This window comes from Cygnus atratus, chromosome 18 (assembly GCF_013377495.2).
Source record: "Cygnus atratus isolate AKBS03 ecotype Queensland, Australia chromosome 18, CAtr_DNAZoo_HiC_assembly, whole genome shotgun sequence".
In the NCBI taxonomy this organism is placed as follows: domain Eukaryota; kingdom Metazoa; phylum Chordata; class Aves; order Anseriformes; family Anatidae; genus Cygnus; species Cygnus atratus.
In genome coordinates, this window is record NC_066379.1 from 8434923 (window position 1) to 8458107 (window position 23185).

General features: G+C 41.6%; 2 protein-coding genes and 1 long non-coding RNA gene across 3 annotated transcripts; 2 read left to right on the forward strand and 1 right to left on the reverse strand.

Annotated features, from left to right (window-relative positions):
* Positions 1–9: 9 nt before the first annotated feature.
* Positions 10–5120, forward strand: LOC126913526 (uncharacterized). Its single transcript, XR_007708984.1, has 3 exons — positions 10–385; positions 631–745; positions 4587–5120. It is a non-coding gene; the product is annotated as an uncharacterized LOC126913526 (long non-coding RNA).
* COIL (coilin) lies at positions 763–9148 on the reverse strand. The gene is made up of 7 exons (XM_035558844.2): positions 8873–9148; positions 7474–8671; positions 7034–7120; positions 5509–5556; positions 4839–4914; positions 3828–3916; positions 763–3337 (listed from the first exon to the last, which is right to left on the reverse strand). The coding sequence occupies exons 1-7, from the start codon at positions 9124–9126 to the stop codon at positions 3248–3250; spliced, it is 1842 nt and encodes a 613-aa protein (XP_035414737.1). The 5' UTR covers positions 9127–9148; the 3' UTR covers positions 763–3247.
* A 22-nt stretch (positions 9149–9170) lies between these two features.
* Positions 9171–19934, forward strand: SCPEP1 (serine carboxypeptidase 1). The gene is made up of 13 exons (XM_035558845.1): positions 9171–9301; positions 10018–10163; positions 11077–11166; positions 12073–12228; positions 12702–12776; positions 12978–13050; positions 13998–14035; positions 14210–14338; positions 15826–15910; positions 16704–16817; positions 17472–17609; positions 19191–19354; positions 19478–19934. Exons 1-13 carry the CDS (start codon positions 9232–9234, stop codon positions 19541–19543), a joined length of 1344 nt encoding a protein of 447 aa, XP_035414738.1. The 5' UTR covers positions 9171–9231; the 3' UTR covers positions 19544–19934.
* Positions 19935–23185: the final 3251 nt, after the last annotated feature.

Consider the following 23185-nt stretch of genomic DNA (forward strand, 5'->3'; position numbering starts at 1 on the left):
AGGGGCGCGGCGGCTCCGGGACCGGCCCCCGGCCGCACCCGGGGCTGCTCCGAGCGGGGGCGGCGGCCGGGACCCCCCCGCGGTACGGCCGGTCCCGGGGCGGGCACACACCGGGGGGGGCCTACACGGTTCCAGGAGGCTTCCAGTTTGGTTTACACACCGAGCATGGGCGAAGCAGCTCCCGTTAACGCACCCAAGTTACGGCTGTGTGCACGCAGAAACCATCTCAATGTACTTCCTCTTTTTTTTTTTTTTTCTCCGCGCTTTGCTTCTTCCTCAGACTAACAGAGGGAAGTTAGTCAGGAGATAAAGTATGGAAATTTGATTAACTGCTCAGTAATAGCAACAGCATAACCTGGCTATGACAGAGGAGCTCAGGGACCAGGTATGTAATTTGCTTGAGGGTGGATGAGTTCCTAGGAAATGTGGCGTGGCTCCACCGTTACCTACAGCTCCGCAGGGATTTACAGGTCAGGACTTCGTGACGCGCCTGAGGGGACACAAACGCCTGAAGATACCTGAGAGCTGGTCACTGGCAATGACTGCAGAAGAACATTCCTACAGTGGTGTGTTGCGGTGTGCCTTACCAAAAAGCACCTGTTGATATTTACATTTCTTATTTTTCATTAGGTGAAAAAAACACACTTCTTCCTGGGCTTATTTGCACTAAGCCATCACCATCTTTCAAGGGCTTGGCAGCCTCGCTGACTTCTGCAACACTCATCTGACATCTACTAATGCAAAGGTATGCAAATACAAAGGATAACTAAATATATACTCTCACAATTGTAGCTTTGCTTCTGGAGCAGAACACGGGATGTTTAGAGCTCAGATGAGCAATTTAAATTTCCCCATTGTCAACCAGGTCTTGAAAATTTGTTGAATGAACCCAACCACTCCTGTCAACTAAAAACAAGTTTAAAGATAATTGAAGAACTTCACTATTTAAGCAGCTATTGAAGCTGTTTGCCTCCTCATAATTACTCGAGAATTTCTTCATGTGGTTCTGATTTAAATCTAACCCTTTGCCCAGATATTGTGTATTTAAAATGCCACTCAGGCTTGAAGCAGGAAGTTAAAAGAACAGCAGAAGAAATTGTTCATCAGTATACATGACTGAGCAAACATCAAGATAGGCACTCTCATACTTTGTGACTTTTTTGGATTTAATATTTAAACTGGCTTAAGCAGGTACAATTTCCCCATCAAAATTATAAGTATCTCCAAACTCCTGAAGAACTGACACACTGTATTTTTGGCAGGTCTGTAGTCACAGCAGCAAACCTCTAGGTATCTTAAGATCTGTTCAACACCTTCCGTCTGCCAGCTTCTCGCTGCAAATGTTTATTATTTATACAGCAGGTTGCACACTTATGACTGTAGCCTGCTAGGTCAAACTTACACATTTTGAGTCATGAGGTTGGAGTTTGTTAAAAAAAAAAAAAAACATGAACAGATTTTTTCTTAACAAACCTATAATTCTAAATTTCATAAAGGAAGGTGGCAGGGGCTGCTGTGACTGATAGCCAGGAACGCCTCAGCAATGGGGCTTGCAAGGTGACAGAAGAAAAGCAAAATAGGTTTGGTCAGAGTAGCACCATCTCCCTCTGTGGTTCATGTGCACATCTACCTTATTCTGCATTTCTTACCAATTTAGCGACCCAGCCCTGCTCCAGCTTGCCTGGTATGAGGAAACTAGTGCCTAGTTCTGTCAAGAACAAGTACATTGGTGTGGCAGGAAGGGCAGTAAGCCATCTCTATCAGATTGCATTTACTTGATTTAAATTGTGCACTGAAACAGGAGTTTTGTGCTAACTTGGTAACAATGGTTAAATAAAACTCAAGATTTTATCTTCAAAACATCCTTTCTCTGGGGTATATTCGTTTTCAATCATGATCTGTTTCTCACAGGACACTATATCTTTACTTTATAGCCAAAACACACGGTAGGCAATGGAACAAGAGGCAAGTGCTGCTCTAACAGGCTGTGAAATCCTTGCATTTAATATTTGCAGTTTTATAAGAACTCAAAATTAACAATTTCCTTAAAAATAATCTTTCAATTAATCCTGTCTCCACATGATTGCACTAGTATCAGAAGTGTTTCCTTTGTCCAGTTTGCAAGTATATCCACATTTAGAATCAGATTTTTAACATAAAACAACAGCGACTAAAGAGAACTGCAACACAAGTTAATTTTACTTATAAAAGCGTTTCTTCACAGCGGAGACATTTTAATAGGAATAACACAAAGGTGTGCAATATTTTAATGTAATCATGCATTAGTCAGAATATATATTAGCTAAACCATGACATGCAGCTTTTCAGTTTTTTGTTTTTTTTTAAATGTCTTCTGCTTAAGAGTCAACTATCTGAGACATGGAGAGTCTTAAATTTTAAGATTTGCCAAGATGCAAGTACAATACCTTAGGGGCACAAGGTCCTAACTCAACACTGGTATTTAGCAGAGATGTCAGTAAGTGCACCACTACCACATGATGACCCGTTCCGTGATTAGGAAGGAAAGAAAAAAGTCAGTACAGACACTTCAGCACTGAAAGGGCAAAAGGGTTTGCTGAAAAAGGTTTTCAGAGCGTACACAGATTAACACACAGGGACACATTTTTGTCTAGGATTCCTGTAATACTCCACTGGTTCCAGACAAAATTCTCAGTTACACATAGTATTTATCTGCCTTTCAAAATTACAGAAGCTTAAAGTCTGTACATTTTTCTTGACACATTCAAGTGAACCCTGTACACAACTGCAAGGTCATGGCATTTGTATGACTCTCTGCAGCCGTACAGGAAGAGTCACGCATATCAATACTATTTGATTTTTAAATGCTGGTCTTTAATTATCCTTACAGCAAGCTGCCACTGTATGGCAGTTATACTGCTCTAGACAAAACAAGACATTTAAATGGAGCTACTGACAGTACAAGGTCATATTTTATATTTTTGATCAAACCGTTCCAGTTTTACAGCTCACAGTGGTGGAATATGAAAAGTGTGACTAAGATTCTATTTTAAAAATCAAATCTATATTAAAGATTTCCTATAATAAACAAAGCATTTTTTGTATTACATAAAAAACATATCCTAAGAAAAAGTGTTTTTTCTTTTGGCATCAATTTCATTTTGAAACCATTTATTAAAAATATTCACCAGTGCATCTGCTGCCCTCAGAACTTGAAGGCAGTATTTCATAAAACAAGTCCATACAGTTATTTACATGTATTCACATCTTAGATTGCTCCATTTTCAATGCCTGATCCGTTAACTGGAGGCTCAACAATCAGTCTTGGTTCTATCAGCGCATCCCAACTTTCAGTTATCTGAAAGCAAAATACAGACAATAGTTAGCATGTACAAAGTATACAGGCAGATGCAGTTTTGTTCTACATTATGCTTTGTCTGGACTTGAACAGCAGCACTACTGATGACAGATCATAGATTCTTCCTGTGATTTGGTGATCTTAGTGAATCTCAGTCTTTCTTACTTGTGCATCAGGCAGACTACCTCAAAGGAATAACCTTTTAAGAACTGATGCTCTATCTAGTCATGATATTGTTAGCCAAAACTAAAAGGTTACACTGTTTGATGACTGGTTTTGAATCTAGTTAATTGAAAACACATGCATGAAGTTCTTATCTTATAATCATGCACATTCTGTGATTCTTGCTAGAAAGGATCAATTATTTTTTCTTTCAATCAAATGCATTATTATAAAAGGCATCTCACTGAGATGAACAGTGTCATAAAGTAGGAAGTGCATCACCTACGCAAAAACCATGCAGCAGACTTCACACAAGATATGCACATACCTTTGTATCATGAGGAACAGCATACTCTATCAGCTCAGCTCCATCTGCAGACTGGTAAACCAGATCAAATTTCCCTGGCTCTTTAGCAGCTTTAAAAAAAACAAAAAAAAAAAAAACAAAAAAGCTTCTTAGCTATGAACAAAAAGCAAAAGGTTTACATTTTCACTATGTTTAGAAAGCTAGTCAAGCACAGCTGTGCATTTTTTGTTTGTTTGTTTTGGTTTGTTTTGTTAGTTTTAAGTGATTAGTCTAAACTGCTGCAATAATTGAGGCTCCAGAAGTTCAGGGAACCACTTGAGCTGTGACATTACTCTGTATTTATGTTATGCTTTTCCACAACACAGTACCCACGCCTCACATTATTAATCCACTTGGTATGAACCCTCTTTAGCGTCTTCTGAGTTTCAAACATACACCATATCAGCAATGTTTGTAACTAACAAAACTCTAAAGGAGAATTGAACTCTACACAACAAAATTAAGGTAATTATCTAGTAAAACTATGCATGAAAAAGGTTTGTCAACAATGTGCTGCCTAGATTTGAGAAAAATGCTCATATGATAATGATTCATTAATGCTGGTATAAATGTCAACTGCAGCATACACATACATATTTCTGGGTCTCTGAAGTGCACTTTGTCATTGTATGGACTCCGTTTCACATCCAGTGGAGACAGTGGCTTCACTGACTTCACAAATAACAGCATTAGGACCTAAAATGTTCTCTGGAATTCCATATAATCTTTTTATTTTTTCAGGAAATGAAACAGCAATGGAAATGAGTTACTGACTGGAGAAATTTCATTTTGCAAGCATATATGAGCATGCTCTTCAAGACTAGCAAGCATGAGAACTTCTCGATTTAAATAGACTTTTTGGAGAGGAAGTTTGGAGGGGGGAGGAAGGTTGAGAAAGAACAGGAGGAAATTGGAAATGCTCATAGAACAGGAAATGTGCCTGAGACTAGTTATTTTTCAAGTGATGCACATGAGGTGTCCCAGGGTACATACGTTGGCTTGTTGAAGACGAGAGGATCTCAAGCTCGATCTGTTTTTTATCAGCATTCCAACTGATTATTTTCCCCTCCTTTATAAGGCAACAAGAAAAGAATCTGATATGATACATCTCAGCACTGGATAACCATTTCATATTACAACCATTCTGATACTTGATCACAATTAGAAAAATTTAACAGACATATACTTCTATCTCTACATACAAAATCTGCAAGGTATTAAAATTTAGCAATCTGCAGTTACAAGCATCAATAAAGTCATGATATTGTCACTGTCCTTGTAGTTTAAATCAGTACTTTCCAAGAAACCAAGTTATTTCAAGTAGGTACTGAATTTTACTTACACCAATATCAAGAATTTATCTTGACTTCAAAGAGCAGTATACTTGCATACAGTTACATTTTTCTACTTGAAGGTCTGCTTTTCTGTCATCTCTAAAATACTGATGATCATTAATAACTTATTTTTTTAATAACAGCTTCACCTAGTTTTCAGCTAGCTTTGGGTTTTAGGTTTTAATTTTTACTGCTGCACAAGGAATCATCTGCAGACTCAACCAGGTGAGAAGAAAAATACTATACAACCTCAAAATATTTAAGTCGTACCTCACCTATAATATTTTTTTCAGCGAGTTGGTGGGTGGCGGGGGAAGGAAAAACAATACCTTATAGTCTGAAATTTCAGGACTGTAATTTTCAGTTAGTTCCAAGCGCTGTTGAAAGAAACACAAATAAGTTACAACTTCTTATGATCCTTTAAGATGACACCTATACCCAGACATGGCTTCTTCAGCAAGAGGGAGGTGCAAGAACCAAGTCTCCTACTCCTAGATCCTGACACCTATCACGGTCCCAGGCAATCTTTCAGGACTCACTGCTCCAAAGGATTTCTGTTCAGGTCAGGCTGTGAAATGAGATCAAGGAGAAGGATCCAGTCTCATCAGCTCCAGTGATTTCATTTTTCTTTACTTTTTTATTTTGCAGTGAAGTATAATTATTTGTTATTTATGGTAAGCTTTGCAATAATATTTTAGAAACAATATAGAGAGAAATAATAACATAGGGATTCTTTTTTTTTTTTTTTAAATAACATCTAATTTTAACACTGACTTTCCTTGCACATAGGAGAGGGGTAACGCTTCTTTATGTCATTCTTATATTTAAACATAAACCTTAAAACCATCCTCAGGATAGAGAGAAACTTTGAGTAGGTAAAGCCTGAAAGATCAGTTATTTGTGAACTGATTGTGTGCCAAGTAAGGGAATCTTTGTACAGGTGTACATGGAAATTCACATCGAAACAACAGTGGAGACACTTCTGTGCTTGTGCTGTAAAAATGTAGCGAGTCTAAAGAAATGCATTTAAGATACTGAATAATAGAATCATTTAGGTTGGAAGAAACCTAAGATTATCAAGTCCAACCACTATGTGGAATCTTAAAAAGAAAAAAAAAAAAACAGGTTTTGTTTATTCTTTTTGTGAAGGATTTTAACAAGAGCCAAGATTTTGCCCTTATGCCACTGGTGAGCACTGCTCATCTCGATCCCATGATCTGCAACAGTTAGCCGGCACATACCAGCTCAAGAAAACTTTCAGATCTTTGAATATGAGAGTTTTATTACAGCAGTAATGCTGTAGTAATGCTCTGTTATCTGGGAAGATGGGAGGGCTGGCGCCACCAGAGAATGGAAAAGCCTGGTGATGCAGATGATTCAAGCACTCTGCAAATACTCAAACTCCTCCCTCGCAGCTCTATCTAGCTTCAGGCCAGAATTACCTGGCTCTATTTGTATGCTCAAAACCTTTATAAAAATGTAAGTCAGAAAAGAATTTTTAGGGCCAAGAACGGAAACTGTAATATTTTCTATAGTATGGGAAACTATTAGGTTAGAAGGACAACAAGAGGAGTGAATGCTTTCAGAGCCTACAAACATTTGGAAGCAGTTTTACATTCTGAACCACTTGTTGAAGTTTTAAAAAAAGTTTTAAAAAAAGAACAAGATTAAAATTAATTTATGAATTCTTAATCCTTATAGAGTACCAGTCCCTGAACAATACGAGATCATATTCTAACTGTAAGCTTTTGGTTGTCAGGACTACACCATTTGTATCATATCATGCAAAACTTAGAGTGGCCCAAATGAAGCAATTTTAGCCCAGTAATATTCAGTATTTCAAAAGTTCTTTACCTTAAAGGCAATTCTTTCTCCCACTTGTGGTGGGGCAGCTAGAAGAGGTAATACACTATAGTCTCTCTTGGGGACCTCCACGGCATTCTGTGAAACAAACAATAAACCCATTGATTTAATTACTGTTTTTATAAAAAGAGAAGACAATGTTTGTGATGTAGGAATTGTAAGAAACTCTGAGAATAGTAAGGTACGTGTATGAGTGCTTTGAGATGGACACAATCTCTTAAGTATTGTTTCATAAACACGCCTTCAGGCTGCTAAATGGAAATACTGTAAACATCAGATTTGCTAAGTTAAGATCCATTGCTAAGTTACGATCCATCAACCTTTATCCTACTTATTTATTTCTGCTTTTCTGAACTACTCTCACCCTATACATTTTTTGTATAGTTAGATCTGCAAGAGAAAGGTGACCAATGACTGCGTAAGTCACTCACCTGGACGAGAAAAGAAGTATTTGTCACAGCTTCATTTATCTGCCTCTGTTTCTGGCCTTCACTGCTGTAGTTATAGAAGAAGCCAGGGTTTTCTCCTCTCCCACGGCCTCGGCCCCTCATCATCCCACGAAACCCACGGCCCCTAGGTCCTCTCCAGAAGTTATCCTCTCCTGTTCCACGCCCCCTTCCACGACCTGGGCTGGCGACCGGTCCTTGAATACTGGTTGGCAACAGTTTAGTACTGTTTCTTACTATGGAATTACTCATTCCAGCATTTGCTGTGGGTTTTTTAATAACAAGTGTTTCTGAATCTGAACTGTCAGATTCTGAAGAGGAGGAAGTCTTTGCTTTGGGAGCACTGGTGGTACTTGCTTTTACAGCTGCTACATTGTTAGGCAATGACTTTTCCTGTGTGGTACTGTCTTGTGCTGGTGCCACTTTCTCATCCTCTGTACTTGAGTCAGAATCCTCGCTAGAGGACTGTGATTTTTTAGCAGTCTTACTAACTGCAGTCTTAGTGGAATTTTCAGCTTTAGATTTTATAGTCACTTTATTAGAAATAGCAGTTTTCACCTCAGAGTTTGTAGCAGCTTGGGATTTGTCTCTGGGAAGTGTTGCCACTGCAGGTTTATGGGAAGATTTATTTTGCTTTATATTTAATTCACTGCTGTCGCTGTCAGATGACGTGCTGGAGGAATCTGAAGTTCCCACCCTCTTTTTCCTGGACTCTGTTGTCAATTTTTTGGTGTTATTTTTACCAGAATTTAAAGAAAAGCTGTCATTTTCCTGTTCTAAAGCCACCTTTGCTGCAGCGACCTTTGTGTGCTTTCCATCCTTTGTTTTTGTTGCCAACTGTTTCTCCCTCTCTGCTTTTTTAAGCTTTTTAGATCGGTCAGTAGGGCTCTCTTCCTTACCTTCTGTGAGTCTACTTCCACTAGCTTCTTCTTTTCTTTTTCGTTTCTTGTGTTTCTTTTGAGAGTCCAAAATATCTAGAGAGGTCTCTTCTCTACAAGAGGAATACTCAGGGTTATGTTTATTCTTCTTCTTTTCCTTTTTATGCCTGTCATCTTCATTCCTAGACAATCCCTCCTCTTTCTGCTTTCGTTTATGCCTTTTTTTGCCTTTGCTTGGTGTATAGGAGAAGTCATCATCCGCCTCTTCATCATCACCATCCGCGAGTACCCCTTCCAGCTTCACTCTGCCAAAAGGAAGGCAGACACCAGGGTTAGGCGTGCCTCATGGCACCCTGCAGGCCGCTGGGGCGGGGATGCCCGGCCCCGTACCGTTATAAGCCCTGCAGATGCTGGGGGCGACGGCGGCCCCAGCAGGGTCCTCAGGGACCCCCCGTGCAGGCTCTGTGCCCCCCCCCCCCCCCCCGGCCCTCCCTCCCCGCCCGTACCTCAGCGCGTCGTTGTCCCGCACCAGGCGGGCGCTCTCGGTGGGCGGCAGCAGCGCCCCCTCCAGGAAGAGGCTGAGGCGGGCCCGGCGGCTGAAGCCGAACCTGTGGCGGATGATGCTGACGAGGTCGGTGACGAGCCGCGCCTGGCCGGGCTCGAGCAGCAGCCAGCACAGCGCGCAGCCGGGGCTGCCCGGCGGCGGGTGGTCGAACAGCAGCCGCAGGCGGAGCGGGCCGCTGCCGCCGGGCGCCGCCATGTTGCGGCGGGAAGAGGAGGAGGAGGAGGAAGAGGAGGAGGAAGGGGAGGGGAGCGGAGGTCGGAGGGGCGGTGCAGCAGCCGCCCGCGTGACAGCGGCGGGAGGATGGCGCCGCGCCGGGTTGGGGCTGTGCTGGGGCTGGGGCTGGGGCTGGGGCTGGCGGCGCTTGCGGCAGGTACGGGGCACGGGGGGGTTTGGGGAGGGGACCTCGGTCCTGTGAGTGGACACCGCGCTGGGCACGTTCAGCCTAGGGAGGAGATTGGGAGGGGATCGCATCGATCTCTGCAAACACCTGAGGGACCATGGAAAGAGGACGGGGACAAACTCTTCTCGGTGGTGGCCAGTGACAGGACAAGGGGTGACGGGTGTAAAGGGAGCCACGGGAGGTTTCATCGCCACGGGAGGGAAAACTCTAAAGGGTTTGGGTGACGGAGCACTGGAACAGGCTGCCTAGAGAGGTCGTGGGGTGTCCTTGTCTGGAGATAGCCAAACACGCCTGGATGCCATCCTGTGCTCTAGGTGACCCTGCTAGGCAGGGGCTGGGCCAGGTGGCCCCAGGGGGTCCCTGCCCACCGCAGCCCCGCAGTGGCTCTGTGACAGTCCTGTCCCAGCAGCTGCCCGGTGCTGTGCCCGCAGCAGCTGCGCTGTCAGGCGCTGGGAAGCGAGTGCCTAATTGCACGCCTAACCGCATTCACTGATGGTAAATCAGCCACGGGGGTGTAAGTATGATTCTTACAGTAATTTCTTTAATGGAAGCTCCTCTAATTATCACACCCAAGATTGAAATGTAATGTTGTGGAACAAATGTGGTAGAACGCCCGCAGCTGAAGCTTTTGGACTTAGCTGTTTGTTTGTTTGTTTTATTCAATGTTTGTTTGTCTTACCCCCAAGGTGTGGTGCTGAAGCAACCCCAAGAACCCAAAGAGCTGTGGGGATATGTGCAAGTCCGAAGTAAAGCCCACATGTTCTGGTGGCTCTACTACGCGAACAACCCAACCAAAGACTTCACAGAGCTGCCTCTCATCATGTGGCTTCAGGTAAGGCTTGGTAAAGACACTTAGACAAGAACTTTTTCCATCTGTGCCTGGTTCAGTGTGGTAAGTACTTTACAGCTCGACAGAAATAGTGTTCAAAGCTGTCTGATTCTAATACTTCACGTTGTGAAGGAAGTGTTCGGGTTAGCAAGAAATAATGAAAATGTCATTCCGCGGTTGTGTGGTGCCCTCAACTACTCGTCGAGTTAAACTGCAGAAATAGCAGCTGTTCTTATCTTTCAAGCAACCTTAGTGCTTTTTGTGCCAGACATGACAAGTACTTAGAAGCGTCACAGCACCTTTCTGGAGGAGTTTACAGCCTAAATGATGTTCAGAGGGAGAGTAGACGAAACAATCAGAGATGTAGGATAATTGCTGTAAGGAAACAAGTCAGAGAGACTGTGATTGTTTTAGAGATTGGTCCCATTCAATCACAATTGATAAAAGTCAGTGGTGTGTGCTCCACATTCACTTCCAGTATTACATTTCAGAAATTAATGGTGAATATAATCACTTGATTTGGTCCTTTCCCTTCTGTGTTATTTTTTCAGAGTGAAATGCATGTGCTGTACATGCTGAGAAAAAAATAATGACTTGCAAACCTCTGTTTTTAGCTATTTTTTTGCATTAGATATTAAGGGAATAAGGGGAAAGGTTTTCAAACAGCACTCATAGCATGCAAGTCATTAGATGCTTTCACAACTGGGTGATTGCTTCTCTGTTCAGAAATAGCTTGTGTACGCATAATGAAAGACAATGAGGAAGAGAGCCTTCTTTGCAAGTTAACATGTAGGGTAGAGGCCACTTCTTTAAACATGAGATACATTGTTGTGCTTAGGGGGTTGTTTTTCTCCTGTCCCTCATGTCTCTACCATGCTGCCTTCTAATTTACTTGTCATTTTCTGTTTCCCCTTAGGGAGGTCCAGGAGCTTCAGGCTGCGGATTTGGGAACTTTGAAGAGATTGGTCCGTTAGACAAAGAAATGAAACCAAGAAATACAACCTGGGTATAGTGGAGAGTTCAGCTTCTAATAATTGATTAAAAAATGTTTGTTGCTTGTGTAGGCAAAAGATTGCTAGATAAAAGCACACACAGAACAATTTTAATTTAAAATTAAATAGAACTATGATACTTCATCTTAAAATGGTGTGGTTAATAAAAATGGCTTATATGAATAGCTTTGTTAAGAACTGAAGAATTATCCTGTTAATTTGATTTGATGGAATATGGCTGGGCTTCCATGAATCTGTGAATTGCACATGTCTGAGGAAACAGAGAGCAGGGAAATTCTAGAGGATGTTATTTCCAATCGTTGCTTCATTGCATACACTCATGAAGGCTTTTCTGGGTGGCTGGCAACATATAACCGAGGGATCGTAATTACAAGCCCAGTATGACCTTCAAGGGAAACCAGCTGTAGTGTAATTATAGCTGCCTATGAAGGTTTATTCAACAGAACATATTTGTGCTGTGAGTCAACCGATAGCCTTAACTACTCTGGAGATCCCTAGATCACATAGATGATCTGCCCTTGAATGACTGGGATTTTTGGGTGCCTTTCCTGGTACAGACTGGGAAATGGAAAGACTTCATGTTGTATCTCTTCACGAGCTGTACTGCTTTGAGCCGTGCTATCTATCTCTGTGCTGATCTATTGATTTTTACGTGTACACTTGTAACTATACAAATTGGCACTATTCAATAGAATATTTGACATCTGACAGACAAAAGTCCCACCTGTACCATTCCCTGTGTTGGACTTGTACCTAATTTTTTGTCAGGTTCTTTCAGGGTCAGGGATACGGTGACTGTTAGACTTCTGTGCATCAAAAACATAGTTTACAGTACTGGCACTCTGCTGGACTGTTAGCTGAACTGAGATTTCATAGAAACTTGCTTTCCGCTTGTACAGTTGCAGGCAGCCAGTATCTTGTTTGTGGATAATCCTGTCGGCACTGGATTCAGTTATGTGGATGACTGCAGCTTGTTTGCCAAAAACCTTACCACAGTAGTCTCTGATATGATGGTTTTTCTTAGAGATTTTTTCACGCATAGAACAGAATTCCAGGTAAGTGATTTGAATTATTGTCTAGAATCCTATTTTTCTTTGATTTTTAAATAGCTCTCAAAAGGAATTGGTGAACAGGAAGCATCTGCTACTAGGTAGCCTGCAGCTGGGGGAGGCACTGCAGGTATGACCACTGCCTCTGATTTTTCACAATTTATAACTGGTATCTTGAATTTCTGTCTTTGGCACCAGCTAGGTAATCAAAAGGGTGTGTTGTTTTCTATTGTGACCTGAGAAGCATGTAGGAACATGACTGTTCCTAGTTCCAAAATACTGAAGTGCCCACTTCAAAACTCCTGATAATTACACCAGTAGGTTGTGGAAATCTTATCTGCAACTTAGAATCAAAAATCTCCAGTGTTGGATAGTGAGAAGTGACAAGCCAGCTCCTGGGTTCTGTGGGATGTGGAAGAGGGTTGGGGGTATGTTCTGCCTTCTGTCTAACGGGTTCATTGTGTGGTTTCTCTCTCCAGACCATCCCATTCTACATATTTTCTGAATCTTATGGAGGTAAAATGGCTGCTGGCATTGCCTTAGCGCTTCATGAGGTAAGTAGTTGGGACATAGTTCACTTTTCACTTTAAAATGTGGTATTCTACAAATACTAGTATTTCCTGGAATATGCTGTGCCTCTTGCCTAAGTCAGGCCAATAACCCATTATTGTTTTTCACAGAAAGAAAACTGTTTCTAGAGTTGTGAATTTCTTACTAAAAGAAGGCTTGTTTTTATTTTTCCTCTTATCACTAAGGCTGTTCAAAAAGGAAGTATAAAGTGCAATTTTGTTGGGACTGCTCTTGGAGACTCATGGATTTCTCCTCTGGGTACGTTTAAAATCATTTCATGGGTATCTAGTCAAAAATGCCAGCCCTGCCTTAAGGGAATTAAATCTCTAGTGAGTCTGGTATATCAAATCACTAAAAATAAATACTTTAGTATTGCGATCTGTGATTGAATGTATCTTTAGAATATATCTAAGTCATGAACAGTCTGAGAGCAAAGTCAGTGAGGAGCACACTTGCATTTTTAGTGAGGTGGTGGTGAAATGTCCTTACAAATCTCTACAGTGTTGGTGGTGTTTTGATAAGAGTACTGCACATAAAATGTGGCCACTAGATGATCCACAAGGTTGCAACCGAAGTTGTCTCCCTGTTTTCACAAGGAGACCTTGTGCTAGGGAACTGATGTGCTTGCCGACCTGGAGAAGATAGGGTGTGTGTCTGGTGAAGGCCAAAAAAAGAAGAGGGTTCTTGGTCTTCAGTACGATTTGCAAGGGTAGGCTCCACAGATTCTCTGTGACATGGGACAGTATCAAGCCAACTCCTACCTGTCTTAGAAGGATCATCTGATCCTTGGAACCTTATAAACTATCATGTTAGAAAACAGAGTTGTTCTACAACTTTTTTTTCCCTGTAATATTTGGAAATAGATCAGTTTAGACTATGCCTAGACTTTGTCCGTTCTCTCCCCATGCTGTAGCAATGTGCTGCAGTGCTGGGGTGAGAACGCTTTGGTAAGGACATGTCTGTTTAAATAAATTTCACCAATTAATGTTTATGGCATTGAATTAGTCTTAGTGGTTCTTGAGATTTGTAAAGAACCTGCTCTGTGGCACGTAAGCTTCAGACTAAAGTGAGCAAACAGTAATTCTTCACTGAGTAACTTATCTCTGTATGGTTTTTGTCATGACCATTTTTGCTACAATAAAGGAAAAGTAAAGGAAATCATATGGCAAAAATGTAGATGTTTGAAATCTGTTCTATTTCTTTAGATTCTGTGCTGTCTTGGGGGCCCTATCTTTATAGCACCGTAAGTACCTTAAACTCTTGGTCTTCTGAGAACTTGTACTACCATACAGTATAAATGGAGGTTGATTTTAAGGTTAGCTCTTAATGAGTATAAAATCTCTCATGCATGGAGACTGTTAATGAGAACTTAATGTGGAATTATAATTAAAGCTGTCCTACTGCATTTCTCTTCTAGTCTCTCCTCGATGATCACGGTCTAGCAGAGGTGACTGCTGTTGCTAAAGAAATAATGGATGCAATAAATAAAAATCAATATGGACTGGCCACTGAGCTCTGGAGCAAGGCTGAAGGTGTCATTGAAGAGGTAAGATCTTTGAGCAGCATTAATAAATAGCTGGTGCGTGGGGGAGCACCCAATGCCAGGTTTTCCTTTCTGTGAGCACTGTCTTGGTGTGCACCCCCAACCCCTGACCAGTCGCTTCCACCAGTGTGTGTTTTATGATACTGCTGGTGTAAAAGAGCTGTTTGTTCGCTGTGCACTGCTGTGTGATTATAAGAGGCAGTGGGAAGAGCAATCCTCATGGGCTTGCAGTATGGCATAAAGGTTTCGACGTGCCACATCATTTAAATAGATGCCTAATTTTTAGCGTGCCACTAGTCCCATTGATTTCTGTAGAACCCATGTTCAACTTGAATGAGCTACATCTCCTTGAAAGCTTTGTTTTGGCTGTTGAAAACTGCATCCAGCAAGGCACGCATTTCAAGTTAAGTTTAAATCTTCTATTTAAAAAAGTACAATAGGAGCATAAGATGGAAAGGAACGTCAAATTATATTCTGTTACTGAGGGTAAATGCATCTTACTACTTAACAAGTTCAAGCTTAAAAACTAGGTAAAATTTTGTTCTCATTTTTTCTGTTGAAGGGTTGCTCCAAAATTTCATTCTTTCTTGTATTTGTAGTTTTAGGACAAGTAAAATTATGGCTTCCTCAAATTGAAAGACTAATCTTGAGCTGCTTCCCCCCCCTCTTTCTTTCTCAGTGCTTTGCACATAGTTGGTTTCACTTCTTACTCCTTGGTAGAAACTTGTGGTTCCCATTTTGCCTTTCTCTTCAAAGATGTTTGTCTTTCCCTTCCAGCTCTGATATCGCTGTAAGGGTGCAGGCATTTCAGTTCCAGTAGGGTGGCTGTTGTGAGCTCATTCCTAACCTGTGCCTCATAACTTTCAAGATTTGACAATTAAGTAAAGGGGAGCTTCAAGAATCTTGAGTAACTTCTGTAATGGCAACAGTGATCACACTTGTCCTTTGGACGTAGTCAGTCTACTGTCTGCATCAGAGCTGTCATTTAATGATTCTCAGACTTGTCTAGGTGTCAGCAGTTCCAAAAGAGGGATGATGGATACCTATCACCACTGTCTTGAGGAGGCATTTGGAATGTTGAAGGGTTTTAGGTTGGGAGGATGTTGAGCAAGAGTTCAGCATTGGGCTAGATTGGACTAGCAGAACAGGGCATTTGAAAGTATCAATTGTAACTATCTCTGTAATGAGTTACGAGAATCTGCAGTCATTTGCAGGCTGTAGGGCTTTCTGTAGCTTCACACCTTTTTTAGAGAAGTAGCATCTCTGGCACAAACCACACGTGAACAACAGAGACTTCAGAAAACTCTACCATTCTAAAAGCAAATGTAGAACCAAAGTTTTTCCATAAATAACTTCCTGATATGTAGACAAGTGGCAGGTTACAGGGTCCTTTATTCAGGCCTTACCTCTTCTTTTCAGAAGGAATTCTGTTCCTCAGATCTGAGAAATGTTTCAGTAACACTGTTACTAAAACTATCTTGTGTTTTCAGAACACAGACAATGTGAACTTTTATAACATCATGACTAAGGAAGTTCCAGAAATGAAAGCAAATGAACAAGAAAATCTTCATCTCAGTAAGTCGTATTTAAGTACTTGAGCTTCTGAGGCTCTGGTTGCATTCACATACCATCAACTCCGATAGTGGGAACAGCATCAGTTTAGCATGTTCTTAAAATGGGACTGTCAGATCCAAAGGATATTCTCCTGAGCACAACTTGATTGCTCTTGCATAAATAGGGATGAATAGGAATGTGGAGCAACCCCTCTATAGAGTACATCTCCACCTATACATTCTGCACAGATTACTCCAAGGAAGTAGCGTAATTGCAACACAAGTTTTATGACCTTTAAGTTACTTCCTGTTAATGCCTTTCATTTGTCTTCAGGCTAGGATACAAAAATGTCCCATTCACGTAAATATTCTGATTAGACTCTCTGGCTTCATGGTGCTTATGCATCTGTGTGAAAATAAGCACATGTGCAGAGTTTCTTTCAAGCTCTTTCTCTCTTGGCTTCAGCAGGGAAGGTGAACAGCACAGTCAACTCCCTAGAGTAAAGCATTACAACTCTAAAATAACTGGTCTGCTGAGGAGAAGAAACTGTGCCAAGTGGCTAAAGCAGAAGCTGAAAAAGTATTGTGTTAGCCAAAGCAGAAATGGATGGTTGGGCTCTTCCTGTTTTATCTCATGACCTAAATAAGGGTTGAATTCAGGGGGTTCTATTAAAAGTAAACAAATTATTCTTCATGGTGGTACATTTTCACTAGAAGAGTTTGATGGCTGTGACTGTAACACTGAAAATTGCCATCTGTGCAGGATGGCTGTCTTAAATGTGCAACTACTCAAAGCATTTTTTTCTCTTTTCCAGTTAGACTTTACCAACGCCATGTCAAAAATATGCATAAGAACAGCCTAAATGAATTGATGAATGGACCCATCAGAAAGAAGCTAAAAATTATTCCTGACTGTGTGAAATGGGGAGGTACTTTCCTATCTTCTAGTGTGGATCTAATGAATATATTATTGCCTTCCACTGTATTAAAGTCCAAAGGAGGAAATTTTATGGTAGTAAGCAGTCACATTAAATTTTCATTGTCCTTCATCCTAAGAAGAGGACTTACTCTCACAAATGAAAATGTAACGGGCAAACCAGTGATAGCAGATATGGTTCTGGTTCTGCTGCTTGTATCTGTCTTTAGCCAAGCAGCTAAGAGTTCATGGGTGGAAGATGATCTCCCATGTCTCAGCATCTGATATTTGTCCTCGCAGCCTTGCTGAAAGAATTTCTGTCAGTTTTTCTTTGCCAGAAGGATGGTATCATGAACTGCTGCATGGTGTGGAGGAGAGAGGGAAAAAAACAGAAAGGAAAAGTAAAAAGGAATGATGCCAGCACCCTGTATATGTGTAATAGGAGCCAGAAACAACAGTACTGTGTAAGCTCCAGTGGGAGTGTGGCTGCTTTCTGGTTCTCTTTAGTTCCTCAGACTGATAAATCATAGGCTGATGCTTTGTGCTAGGGCTGGATTTTATGCAGCTATGAACTGTGTTTTGAGACCCCTGGCCGGTTGTTTCTGTCCCAGCTTGGGGATGCCATCGTTCATCAGTTAAAATTTGTCTCCTTTCTGGTTCTAACCAGGTCAGTCCACAAAAGTCTTCGAGAACATGGCTGAGGACTTCATGAAACCTGTCATTGACATTGTTGATCAGCTTTTAGCAGCCAACGTCAATGTTACAGTCTATAACGGGCAGCTGGATCTCATTGTTGACACCATGGGTAAGTAAGGGACTTTGTGACTGAGGTCGGGAACAGAACAGGTGATGAACAGAACATGTCATCACGAGTAACACTGGTACCTGGATGTCTTCTGCAAACCTCCTATCTAACTTGCAGAGTAACTTATGACTTTCAGTCATAGATGAGCAGCTCTTATGTTTTGCTTACACCCCTGTGAGAGAGGCAATTTCCTTACTTCCATTATAGTGTTGGGAAATGGATATGCAACACCAGTACTTTCTTGTTTCAATGAAGCCCATAAGCAGGTAGCTAATAACCCACTGAATTATTCTGGATAGGTGTGTGTATAGAAGTACAGTTTTTCATAAATGAAGAATGAAAATAGATTAATAAATATTTGGAGATTGTCCTCTCCTCCCCTGCTCAGCCCTGAAAATCCTGTCCTGTGGCGCAAAGGCCATATCCTGCTACAGATTGATGCAGAACACGGGTCAGCCTTCACTGAGCAGCCTGCAGCAGAGAACATGGTGCCAGATAAGATGCAATGAGGGTGTTGGTAATTAGTCCGTGAGGGTGCAGTTGAAGCATGGTCGCACCTGCTACTCAGTAATGTTTGTAGGCACGTGCACATTTTGGCAGGGCTTTGTCCCTTCCTGCTTGCAAGATGCAGGCTTGATGAAGTGGCAGTGTGGGAGCCAGGCCAAGTGTTGCTGGAATGCCTTGTGCTGCCCATGCTCTCTTCCATTTGCCTTTTCTATTGATGCAGATAATCTGCAGCTACAGGCTGCATAAACATCTTTTTGTGTTGTGAATGGCTTTATTCTTTCTCTGCCCACTTAGATATTCACGTACCCTTCATGAACAACATAGCAATCAATATGTCAGAAAACAGAGGATTTAGGCTGTCAAAACAGATTAGCAGTTAGTGGTGTTCCATTTTATCATATTTTGAGCTAAAATTTAGCCGCAGTTCATGTGTAAATTCTTCCAGTAGCTCAGAGGTAGGCTAAAAATAAGCCTTTTTCCCCCTTGGTGTCCTGGAGTTGATCTTTTTGTTGTCTCGACTTCTACCTTCTCTAGCAGGGATCTGAAAACAGAGAGTCTTTCGTAGGCTCTTCTTGCTGAGTGACTGTAACAAAGAAGCAGTAACCCATGTGGCAAGTGTCTCTTTGGATTTCCAAGAGGGGACTGATTCTCCTCCATGGCAGGACATTCAAGGTGTTTGAGCAAAATGTGTCAGAATTAGTAGGGCTGCAGAGCCTGTAAGAGGTGCGTGTTCCACTTGTCTACCCAAACCTGCCTATTGCTAGTGTTGAGCATAGAGATAAAGGCTTATGAAAAAATCCAGCTGTTGCTGGGACCACAGCTGGACTGGGAGGGAGTCCAGCAGTGGGTTGGTACCTAGAAGCTGGAAGATTTCCTCCAGTGAACTATAAAAAAGTCACCATAACTCCATTCCACATACATTTTCACTGTTTGCTTTTTCCTTTCTCTCTCCATTGGTTTGTTTCTGCTTGTCCTGAATTGTTTGCAGCCTTGGTCATTGATCTAGGCATAGCAAAATTGTTTTTAGAATATGAGCACATGGAAACGTTCTGTTAATTCTCGTGTCTCTAACAGGCCAGGAGGCATGGATCCGGAAACTGAAATGGCCCAGTTTGGACCAGTTCAGCCAACAGAGGTGGAAGGCGCTTTATGTGTCTCCAGAATCCACTGAGACAGCTGCTTTCCACAAGGCCTATGAGAACTTTGCTTTCTTCTGGATTCTTAAGGCTGGGCACATGGTAAATAACAGACCTATTGGGATAGGATGCACTGCTACCTGCAAGGAAACTGAGCATGCATGTATTCTCGCTCCCTGCTTCTTTACAGCAGCTGCTTACCATGTGCTCTCATCTCCATGCTAGGTACCGTCTGATCAAGGAGAGATGGCACTGAAAATGGTCAGGATTGTGACCCAACAGAAGCACTAGGGAAGGGGCGGCCAGCTGGTATGGCCTCCTGCTGAACGCTGTGTTCCTGCAGAATGTGAGTCCAGAACAAATAAGCCGCAGCAGGAACAACTGGTACACATAGCTTCTCTGGACACATAGCTTCTCTGATCTTGATGATGTGTGAAAGCATTTATGAAAAGACATATTTCTCCTTGAATAAGTTGTTTCTTTTGAATTAGAAAGATGTGATTTGCTGCCTCAGTACTGTTTGTAATGACTCTTCCAGGAGGAACTTCTCTGTCATAAACAACTAGCAATAAGCCTTTGCCTTTGTCTTGGAAGGATTTTGTGCTTTTGTAAAAAAGCTGCCCTACCCCAAATGTTCTCTTGTCTGTTCACAGACCAAGACTAAAACTGATTTGCATCCTGATGGATTAGTTGTTTGTTCCTTTCAAAGAGCAAGCCTTTTTCTTGAGGCTGTGGAATGTTCCTTCCTTTGTCCTCAGGCCTCTGCTTGAGCCACCTGGCTGGATTAGAAGCTGAAGACACGAAGATGGCCAGGATAGAAGACCTGCACAAGAGGGTCTACAGTCCATCATCTCAGTGAGATGAGACGCCTGAGTTAGGATCCAAAATTCCTCAGGCTTCCACCACCCTCCTCCAGAGGAGGATTTGACCTCTTTCATCTGGCCATTTGTTGTTTTCATTCTCTTTTAATGACTCAAGTTTTTTTCCTTGGCTTTAACATCTAAAGCACATCCAGCAAAAAATCCTGCTGGAATTCAATTCAGGCCCTGTTAATACCATCTTGTACAGAAGAGAGTCCTAATGAACTGAAGCCTCCTACAGGCTTTTGAGCATAGGCTAGAGAGTGAAAAGCAGAATGTCACTAGAACAGTAATAGCGTAATTCTGAAAGGTAATAGTTTTTTAAAAAAGACTATACAAACTAGAACCAATATCTTTACTGCATTTTCTAGATATCTTATTTTTAAGTCTTTCAGAGACCTCTTCTCTTGTGAAACAATATTTTTTACACAGTATACTGTCAAGCAGAGACTTGATCAGACATATTTGACTTCTGCTAAGGAACACAAAGTGAGCGTTCTTTATCAGTGTCTGCTAGAAGGCACAACAGCTTGTTCCAGCTGTCAGAATCCTAAATAAATAGCAACCTGCCAGTTACTCCAGCAACTGAAACTGTCATGAAAAGTCTGATAGCATTGGCTTAGCAAGGACTGAGGCATAATGCTATGTAAACACGTGCAATCGCCCAGCAGCTGGAGTACTGGCACCTAATAATTGCTTTCCTTCTTGTTCTCTGCTTGAACTGTGTTCATGAGAACTTTAACAATGCAAATACAGACCTTTTTAAAACACATTTTTAGTAAGTGCAATAGGTCTAATCTTATTCCTCTCCCTTGGGCATAGTATGTCATAGGACATACTGTCATTGGAACAGACTATGCTGATCACCATTAACCCCCCAGCCAATTTGATCTGTCGATGGTCACAGCAGTAATGATGCTGCACCTACATTCTCATGCATAAATATTTTTGTTCTGTCCTTTGGCTCCTATTAGTCAGCTGACTTGGACTCAGCTCACACAATCTGTTTTGATACACAACAAGTAATCACTGTTTGGCTTTAGCATGGTATAGCATGTTCTAATTTTATTACTCTGTCCCAGATCTTGCTGCTAAATGCAGCAAAATACAGGAATTGCACTCCTTTTAGTCAGCTAGAATAAAATCACAGATGGAGCATACCTATTCAGATGTTGTGTAGTCCATCTCCGGGCAAAGTAAACAAAACTTAAAAAAAATTATTTGAAGCAGTAAGGATCAGCTTACAGAACAGTTCACATACTGTGTACTGTGGGCAAGTGAGCCTAAGGAAAATATACTGGTTGGTGTGCCCTCAGGCAAGAGCAGCTGCTAGATGATTTGCAAAATAGCAGTCTTTATTTTAATAAATTGAGGGTGTGTGCAGATGTTTAGAGGTCACTTCTGTAAGACAATGGTCTTTCCCTTCAAGAGTCTGAGCTCTGTTGTTGTTTGGTTGTTAGAGCCAGAGAGGAATGTTTGTGTGTCTCTTGGCAGGTCTTTTTGGGGTAGGGGTTGAAAATGACTGTAGCTACTACACTAGGTTACCTTTTTACATGGTTGTCTTATCCAGAACCATTGCTGGTCCCCTCACAAGTTCTCAGGTCTACAGAACAATTAGGTATCTTAAACGTTTTGTTGTGTCCAGGATCTCCTGTGAAGACTGGAGATCTCTACCTGAAGAACAGAGGGCCAGAAATGACCTAGAGGCCTGGTAGCTGCCAGATGCTTTCTAGCACCCTTAATGCTTCCTGGAGGCTGCCAGATGCCATCACATGTTATAATCTGAGGCAAACATAAGCCTTCCCAACTGCTTAGAGCTCTTCAGAGGAAAGCTGATGGGTGTTCTCCTCTCCCTGAAAGAAGGCAGCATGGAGGCTCCTGGAATGTACCAGGAGCTAAAGCGCTTGGTCCCAAGGCATTTGGAGGATCGTAGGACTTACTGGAAAAGGAAAATAGCTCGCTTCATCCCATACTATTTATTCATCTGTTTTCCATACAATTTTTGGTACTAAACTCACCTTGCTCCCTTGTACGAGGTGGCCAGCAAAACTGGATTCTCTTGGCTGGTGACAAAAGTGCAGTGAAATGGCTGACCACTTGGTGGAGTAAGCAGCCCTTCAAATACCATGGGAACAAGTTGGTGCCATCCCTGGGAGAACCTGATTAGCACTTGGAAACGTGCGTTTGATCCTATGAATTCATAGTGGAAATGGTTGTTTGTGAACCAGTACAGAAGATTAACTTTTGTAGTAGCTTCAATAGAACAGATATTTTGGTCTTTGTGAGTACAGCCCCCATTTACAGTGAGGTTTTGTAGTTGCAACCAGCAGCTAGATTAGCCTGCTTTAACCAGAACATACAATTTTACATTGTCATTTGTATTTAAGCATGTTCTTCTTTTTCAATTCCCTGCCTGATTTGGAAACTTTTTCATCAATGTCTCTGAAGGTAGTATGTGTGTTATAAGAAGAAACAAAGAAGGCATTGCTGTGTTTGCTTAGGTAACTGCAGTCAGCTGTCTAGCTAGGTTCATCTAGCAGAGAGTTATGCATATGCCTCATTCATGATCTGGTAAGAGTACTGTTGAAATCAAGCAATACCGTTCACGCTATATAAAAACAAACCATTAAATAAAATTTTACAAGGTGAGAGCCTTTAGGAACTAGAAATTTTCAAAGGAAGATCCTTGCTAATTGAAAGATTTCTACAAAATTTGTAATATTTTGTCATTTTACTTACCACAGCACATCTGGTATGTTGCTAATCAGAGTTACAGTTGTTGATGGAAAACAGCATTTGATTCAAAATACAGTAAGACAATATTTAGTTGAGTGATGTTATATATAATATGGAGAGAATTTATACTATGAAACTGTTCTGAGAGGTTAGGTCTCAAGATGTTGCTTTTGTTTGCTGGAATGCAACCAGAGCTGTAGATAAGGTCATCAGCCCTGGGTAATGCAGCACTTACACGCTGTTTCTGACACCAGATTACAATTCACCAAATAAATGGAAGTGACATTGATGGATGAGCAGCTGACTGTAAAGAAATCTTGCGAATGGCATCCATGAC

What these genes read in the sequence shown, in the direction of transcription:
- SCPEP1 (XM_035558845.1), top strand. Translation starts at nt 9,232, where the DNA reads ATGGCGCCGCGCCGGGTTGGGGCTGTGCTGGGGCTGGGGCTGGGGCTG. An exon ending in GCTGGCGGCGCTTGCGGCAG is followed by an intron (nt 9,302 to 10,017) that starts GTACGGGGCACG and finishes CTTACCCCCAAG; the next exon opens with GTGTGGTGCTGAAGCAACCC. An exon ending in CTCATGGATTTCTCCTCTGG is followed by an intron (nt 13,051 to 13,997) that starts GTACGTTTAAAA and finishes CTATTTCTTTAG; the next exon opens with ATTCTGTGCTGTCTTGGGGG.
- COIL (XM_035558844.2), bottom strand. Translation starts at nt 9,126, where the DNA reads ATGGCGGCGCCCGGCGGCAGCGGCCCGCTCCGCCTGCGGCTGCTGTTC. An exon ending in GAGAAAGAATTGCCTTTAAG is followed by an intron (nt 5,557 to 7,033) that starts GTAAAGAACTTT and finishes TTCTTTCAACAG; the next exon opens with CGCTTGGAACTAACTGAAAA. An exon ending in CTGAAATTTCAGACTATAAG is followed by an intron (nt 4,915 to 5,508) that starts GTATTGTTTTTC and finishes TGCCTTATAAAG; the next exon opens with GAGGGGAAAATAATCAGTTG.